At 41.2% G+C, this 7954-nt stretch overlaps 1 protein-coding gene across 9 annotated transcripts in view; it reads right to left on the bottom strand.

The window, feature by feature from the left end:
* Window positions 1-425: 425 nt before the first annotated feature.
* The window catches only part of PEG3 (paternally expressed 3), a 28786-nt gene continuing 21257 nt past the window's right edge, over window positions 426-7954 (bottom strand). For all 9 annotated transcript variants that reach the window (XM_017885443.1, XM_017885448.1, XM_017885446.1 and 6 more), the window contains one exon: window positions 426-7894. In XM_017885443.1, coding sequence (XP_017740932.1) covers window positions 3984-7894 — 3911 coding nt within the window. In that variant the 3' untranslated portion in view covers window positions 426-3983. The remainder of the gene's footprint in view (window positions 7895-7954) is intronic.

Raw genomic sequence — 7954 nt, 5'->3', positions numbered from 1 at the left:
GATAATTACCTTTTAACCTCAGGCAAGAGTCAGGAATAAACACCTGAGATTATATAACATAGTATTAACACTTTTATGTTAAGGGTTTATTATTTTCTGTGATTTTTTTATGTTTGAGACAATCTCACATTTCCAATTAAAAATGCCCACTCAAGTAACTACGATGTACTTGTGCTCATTATCAAGTTTAAAAACATTGTTGGAACATATGTTTTAGTTTCATAAGGGCAGTTACAAATGTGACATCAGACAGTATTTTAAAATCCCTTAGAAGTAATCGTTGAAATAGGTAATACTTAAAAATAGAATAAGATTTGCAAACCAAAACTTTTAGGCTTAAGGAGGGACTAAGTTTTTGGATTTATAACTCTAACAAAAGAACATATTTAACAACCCCAAACACAAAACAGACAAAAGAGACTGGGAAATATTTATTTTAACTTTATTTTATTGTTGATACTATTACAGATAGATAGAACAACCACAACCATATTAACAAACCAAAAACCTGTGCACAGAAACAAGATGAAGAAAATATATCAAGATGTTAACCACAGTCTTTGGATGGTGAAAACATGGGTGAGTTTCTCTTCTACATTTCTGTAACTTTGAAGTTTCTATAATGAACACATATTTCATATATAATGGAAATATATGTAATAAAGGCAGACTACCAAAACACTAGAATGATGAAGACCTTTCAAGGAAACCGAGACAAAATAACCATAATCCCACAACAACCACACAACTATTTCTTGTTTTCCATCTTTCTTCCCATCTTTGACACTTATGCATACTTATCATTAACACCCTAATAATCACAGACTAGTGCACAGATCAAGATGTTAACAGTAATTGTTGGGTGTTGGGAATATGAGTGAATTTTCTTTACTGAATTTCCAAAGTTTTCTATGAGTATGTATTATATTTGTAATGGAAAAATACATACATAAAATTTATTACCAAAACACCAAAGATTATTTAAGGAATTTGAGACAAAATATTTAACCAAATTCCCACAACGACAACATTATTTTAGCTATTTTCCACATCTTTTCATTTTAGACTTTATGCACACATATTTAACAATTTATAATCACAAACTTGTGCACTGAAACAAGATGGAGGAAATAGATCAAGATGTTAGCAGTAGTTGTTGGGTGTTGGGAATATAGGTAATTTTTAAAAATAATTTACTGTATTTTCTAATTTTTCCTCTGGGTATGTATTATGCACACAATGGAGACATACATAATACACTGTTATCAGGACATTATTATAGGGAACATTTGAAAAACTTAAGGTGAAAGTATTTAACCATAATTCCACAAAGGTAACGTAACAGCTATTTTGAATATACATTTTGACACAGTTATAATCATAAACCTGTGCACAGAAACAAGAATAAACAAGATAGAGGAGACTATATCTGTCTTTGGATGGTGGGAATATGATTTTTTTTCCTCCACTTTTCTGTAATTTCCAATTGTGTGATAATGAGTTCAAATTATATTCACAATGAAAATGTGATCATAAACTTTTTAGTAACACTACCATAAAGAACATTCAAGAAATTTAAGAAAATAATGCTCAACTATAAGCCTACAACACCACCACAACAGCTTTTGACTATAAGCATATATTTTTAAACAGTTATAACTGCAGTATAAATATACTTTCATGTCCTGCTTTCTCCGCTTAATATTCTGTAAATATATTTCCACGTTGCTGCATAACTCGTGATTATCATTTTTAAACAGCTGCATTAAGTGTCCACAGATAGGTTTAAGCAATCACTCTCTTGTTTACCATTTGTTACTACCTTTTCACTAACTTAAGGTTGGAACGGACACCCTGACTTATGGCAAGGTGCTTTCTGAAAAGGGTCTACCACAGCCAACAATGTTAACACCAAGTAACGAACCCACAAAGTTCACCCCGACATCAACACTGATTCTCGTTTCAAGAGTCCTCTTCCCATGTAGTACACCTCACTGCCCCTCAGCTTTCCCGATGTCCGTTCCAACCTCAGGTCTTCCTATGCAGCCAGCTCTCACCTACACCATACCATCAAAGGCTCCTTTTCCAAACTGCTCAGGACACCCTACTCAATTCCTTCTCAGCAACCTGGCCTTCCACAGTTCTTGCCTCTGGTGTTTTCTTCTGTCTGTCTCCTCTCCCCTCCTAGATCTGGTGATATATTAGGACTCCCTTCTTTGGCTTACTCATTTCTGCTTCTTGCTCTCAGCTCTACAATCTTCCTAAACTTTGACACTCCCTGCATCTTTGACATACTTCCAAGCCCTAATCCTGCAGATCCAGAAGAGTAAGATTCAGACACATTTCCCCCAGTGGGTATTTTAAGTTTGCTTGTTCAAATGATCTACACTTACATTTTGCAAATCTTTTTTTTTTTAATTTTTTAAATTTTAATTTTTTTTTTTCCAGCCAACTCAAGGCCAAAAAAAAAAAAAAAATCTCTTAATATAGTTATTATGCAAGGGGAGGGGAAGCAAAGGAGCACAGGTAGTCCACAGAATAGGACACAGGAAACCTCAAGCTGTGAGGTCAATTTGTGATTAAAAGGAATACTAAGATTAGATGAACGCGACACTCAGAAATACTCTAGGAGAGCTGAAAAAGAAGGAACAGATGTTAACAAAACAAATTAAGGCTGCTGGGGAACCTGAGTCCATGTTAAGCTTGGGTTGACTGTAAAGAAAGCAATTTTTTTTTTTTTAATGCAAGTTAGACATGGAGTTAGAGGATCAAATAACGAAGATAATTAAGTTAGCGATAGAAAGATCTAAGGATACTAGCTCCTGGGCACCTAGGGTGCAAACTGACTTGTGGCAGCATAGGCTGGTGCTGCACAGGGGACCCAAGCCATGTTGCTACTTGTCACTTAAGGCAGGAAGCGCACAAAGGAAGTGATGAAAGGTCATTAGCCTGCATCATTATTTACAGCATGAGAGCCTCTCCTACGGTTCTCAACCTTCATTAGGCACTACTGTGATCTAGTGATGGTTGTAACCCATTCTTTAAAGGCAAAGATGTAAGATTTACAGGGAAAAGCTTCGGGTTTTATCAGTTCACTATCATCAAACACATACTGAGTTGGTTTAAAAAAAAAAAAATCCAGAAAACAAACTTGTAATATTTTTGCAGGACAACCACTTCAACAAACATAACAATGTGGGAACCAATCAATTTGGGTCACAAAAAAGTCAATCCGTATATTGTAAAGCCTTACACAGTATTAGGTTCCAAAGTGTTGGTGCAGATGAAATGGCTGCAGAAAGAAGCTAAAGTACTTCTCTTTTCAAACAGCAAAGAGTAAAAGACATGTTATCTATCATGCCCACACCTTCACAAAACTGTTCAAGGGTAAGAAACAAAACAATTACTCAAAAAAGATACTGACAGGGTTCAAATAATGCACAATAAATCTTTCTTGGGATCTAAGACACTTACAAATATATTCAAATTTGTTGCTCTCTTCCTCCTCCAAAAAAAAAAAAAAAAAAAAAAATTTAGAGTACCAGGTAAGGTACCTCTGTAAACTGTAACTGTATATCATATTAAATCCAAATATATGTGATCACTGTTCTGCCATAATCTGCTATTTTATATACACCTCGGGAAACACTATATATACATTACACAAGTGTCATTCACAGTTGGTCTGGGCAACCTTTGTAGTATGGAATACTCATAGGGTTTTCTCAATCTGATTACTTAGAAAGGTAAGATGTGTGCTGTGGCTTTCCCACATGCAGACACTGACATCTGAAGGGGAAAGCTTAAGACTGGAATCTCCACATTCATTCTCTTTTCAATATGAGTTTGGAGATGTTAAGTCAGGTGTGTAACACACTAAGGTTAAGTCTCCTACTGACATTATCATGGATTGGTTTGAATTCTTTGTGGTTTGGTAAGGGTCAAGTCCTAGGTGAAGGTTTTCTAACCTTTACCCCATGCCCTCAGCCAGTGTGGGTATTCTGGTGTCTGGCCAGGGACAGGCGGTCACTGAAGAGCTGTCCACAGACGTCACATTTGAAGTACTTCTCATCAGCTTGATTGGCACCACCTGTGCTGGTGCTGGCACGTTCGATGTAGCCTGAGCACTCCCCAAAGGCATTTGCAGGCTCAAATATGATCATGCTGGCATGAGTTTTCAGGTGCTCGCCGAATGCTGTGCTGGAAGTGAAGGTTTCTGTGCATTCATGGCAATCATAGTATGGTTCTTCCACCTGAATCTCTTCATCTTCAGCTTCTTCTGGGTCTTCAATTCCCACACCGTCAGGCTCGTCGGCATCTCCCTCTGGCTCTTCAGCTTTTCCCTCTGGTTCTTCAGCTCTTTCTTCTGGGTCTTCAATCCCTGCACCATCTGGCTCATCGGCATCCCCATTTGGCTGCTCGGCCTCTCCATTGGGCTGTTCAGCCTCTCCATTGGGCTCTGCAGCCTCTCCATCTGGCCCTTCAGCCTCTCCATTTGGCTCAGCCGCCTCCACCTCTGGCTCAGCAGCCTCCACTTCCGGCTCGGCAGCCTCCACTTCTGGCTCAGCAGCCTCTACATTTGACCCCTGAATCCTCAGAACTACTTGTGGAACATGGACATTGGCTTCAACTTCCTGGGCTGCTGCTGCTGCAGCTGCTGCTTCATCATCATCATCATCTTCTTCCTCCAGATGAAGCTCCTTATGTTTAGTGAGGACTGTGCTATGAATAAAGGACTTGCCACAATCCTTGCATTCATAGAATGGTATAGCTCCTTTGAGGGGCTCAGTAAGAAATGAGGTGTGAGTATAGGAGGACCCATACTCATAAGGCTCATTCTTATGAACACTTACATGATCTGCAAGTTCTGCTGGGTTGACGAAAGATTCTCCACAGACTGCACATTCAAAGAGTCTCTCTTCGGTCTGACTTCTCTGAAACTCAGTGAGGGCTAAGCCTGGAATGATAGCTTCCTCAGCCATCTGGCTCTGCTCCAGTAAATCATCTTCCCTGTGAAGTCTCATATGCTCATTAAGGGCAGAGCTATGAATGAAGCCTTGTCCACACAAAAGGCATCGAATGGCCGACCCAGCAAGAGCAGGATTCCTCTCTGCGGCACGATTCCTCCTTGGCTTCATGGGCAAGAGGGCAATAAAACCATCATCACACCCCTTCATGGAATACAACTGGTCTTGTTCATGGATTCTCTGATGCTCGAAAAGGAATGAGCTATGAATAAAAGATTCCCCACACTTTGGACATTCATACAGCTGCTCTCCAGTGTAATCTCTCTGATACTCGCTGATGGAATGGGTGTGAATTACAGAATGTGTGTACTCCCGACTGTCAACCAGGCACTTCCTGCTGTGGACTTTCTGATGGTCTGTGAGGTCTGTGAGATCCACAAAGCCCAGGCCACAGTGCTCACATTCATAGATTGTGTCATCAGGGTCATCCTTCTGCGGGTCTTCCATGTCTGAGCCTTCAATGACAGGGTCTTCAATTGTCCCCTTGCCATGGGTCTCCTCGCTGTAGGTCTCCTCGCCGTGGGTCTCCTCCCCACGGGTCTTCTCACCTTGAGACTCCTCACCACGAGACTTCTCTTGGTCATAGATTTTCTGGTGTGTGTTCAGGTCTTTGCTGGTAGCAAAAAATTGTCTGAATTCCTTAAATTTGTTCCACGCTTGCTCTTTAGCATACTGCTCTTGGGCATAACTTGTTTGAGGGTCAGTAGGGGACAGGCTGCGAATGACAGACCATTCGTAGTTTCTGCTTCCAGAGGGCTTCTCTCTATCATGAATCTTCTGGTGCTCAGTGAGGTCAGAGATATGCGCAAAGCACTCCCCACACTCCTGACATTCATAGAGCATCCCTCGAGGGCGAAATGTTTGTTCACCAAAAGGTAGAGAGTGAATTACAGAGGTCTCATTGCTCCTATGCTCAATGTATTTCTTTTTAGCCCGAGCCTTCTGGTATTCACGGACATTTGAGCTGGGAACAGAGAATTCACCATCCTTCTTAAATTCACCAGATCCCTCTCCAGGAACACTTTTCTGAGGTCTGGCATGCGATACACTCTGTATGACAGAGTCTTCATAGTTGTGATTCTTACTGCCCCCTTCACAAGGGTTCTCTCTGGCAGGAATCTTCTGTCGCTTATCATTAAGGTCTAAGACATAAATGGAGAATTCTCCCTTCTCATTAGATTCCACTAATTCATTTCCACTGTGACTTCTTGGAGGTTTGGAAGTCACTAAGCTATAGATAACAGACCTACTGTATTCCCTTCCTTCGGAGGTGTTCCCTCCAGCACGAACTCTCTGATGGTTGATAGCATCGAAGCTCTGAATGGCAGACTCTGCTGTTACTTTCGGTTTACTGGGCCCCGCTACACTGTGACTTTTCTGAGCTTCCACAGAGGCTAAGCTATGAATAACAGACCTCTCATATGATTTCCCCTCATAGACATTTTCCTTAGTGGGAATCTTCTGGTTTTCATAGGGGTTAGAGCTAATGGTGAATGCCTTCTCGTCCTCATCACTTTCAGGAGGTCGTGTTATAGTATGACACTTCTGAGATTCAGTGAAGGGTCCACTATGAATGACAGATTTCTCATACCCTCTGCCTTCAAAGAGGTTCTTTCGAGAGTGAATTTTCTGATGCTCACTGAGCTCTGAGCTTTGCATGAATGCATCCCGGCCATCTGTAAAGTCATAGAGCTTCTCCTTATTGTAAGTCTTCTGACGCCTTTTAAGGGACCGACCAGGAATAAAGGTTTCCTCACATACTTTACCCTTATTTTCAAATGGGTTCCCTCTAGTATGGATTTTCTGATGTTCTTTCAGGGATGAGCTATGAAGGAAAGTCTCCCCACACACCTTACATTCGTACATTTTCTCTTTACCATACATTTTCTGAAACTCATTAAGCGTTGGGCTGGGCCTAAAGGTTTCCCCGCGCTCACGTTCACGTTCACGCTCATTATCTTTGTCATCCCCAAAGTGGACTTTCTGGTGCTCAATCAGGGCAGAACTATGAAGGAAGGTTTCCTTACACACCCTGCACTCATAGAATTTGTCTTTCCCATACATTTTCTGAAGCTCACTAAAGGTTGGGCTAGGCATGAAGGCCTCCTCACACTCCTGATTCTTACATTCCACAAGATATTCTCTAGCATGAATTTTCCGATGTTCAGCCAAGGCGGCACTCTTATTGAAGGTCTCTCCACAGTCCTTACATTCAAAACGTTTCCCTCCAACCTGACTTTTCTGAACTTCACTGACAGCCACACTGTGAATAAAGGACTCACCATACTCATAGAGGTTCTCTCTAGTATGCATGATCTGGTGCTCAACAAATTCTGAGATGACACTGAACGACCTCCCACACTCATCACATACATATGGCATTGCCCCAAAATCAATTGGCTGCGACTCGGTAAAGGACGGGGAGCTGAGGCTGCTCAAGTTGCTCATGCTCACGGCTTTTCTCACCTCACTACCACATTCAAAGGGCTTCTTCCTGGGACAGCCTTTTTGATCGTGAATTGAGCCCTTCCCATCCGTGTCAAAATGATAGCGCCTCTTTCTTTCCAGAACTCTCTTTCTGGAAACAAGGGTTGAATTAAACCTAAAGCCTCCCCTAAATGCATTCCCTTCATAAACCCTCTGCTGGATCACTGACTCCCTCTTGTGCAATGAAACGTCCTTCCAGTTAGCATCTGACATTCTGGGGAATCTCTGTGACTGGTCGCTTGACTCCCTTGCTCTTCCCGATTTGGAATTGCGCGACACATCCTTGATGAATTTTTCCATTATCACTCCATGGGAAGATTCATCTTCACAAATCCCCCGCCGGTGGGTTGATTTTTTGGCTTCAGGCATAGTTTTTAGACCTGGAAAGAAACCCTAAATGTAAATACTCCCTAGTCCCCATAGAAAGATCAGTGGGACTT

Source organism: Rhinopithecus bieti, unplaced genomic scaffold, assembly GCF_001698545.2.
Source record: "Rhinopithecus bieti isolate Rb0 unplaced genomic scaffold, ASM169854v2 scaffold_15006, whole genome shotgun sequence".
Taxonomy (NCBI): domain Eukaryota; kingdom Metazoa; phylum Chordata; class Mammalia; order Primates; family Cercopithecidae; genus Rhinopithecus; species Rhinopithecus bieti.
The sequence above is the reverse complement of the archived record's forward strand: the minus strand, read 5'-3'. Positions and strand labels throughout refer to the sequence as shown.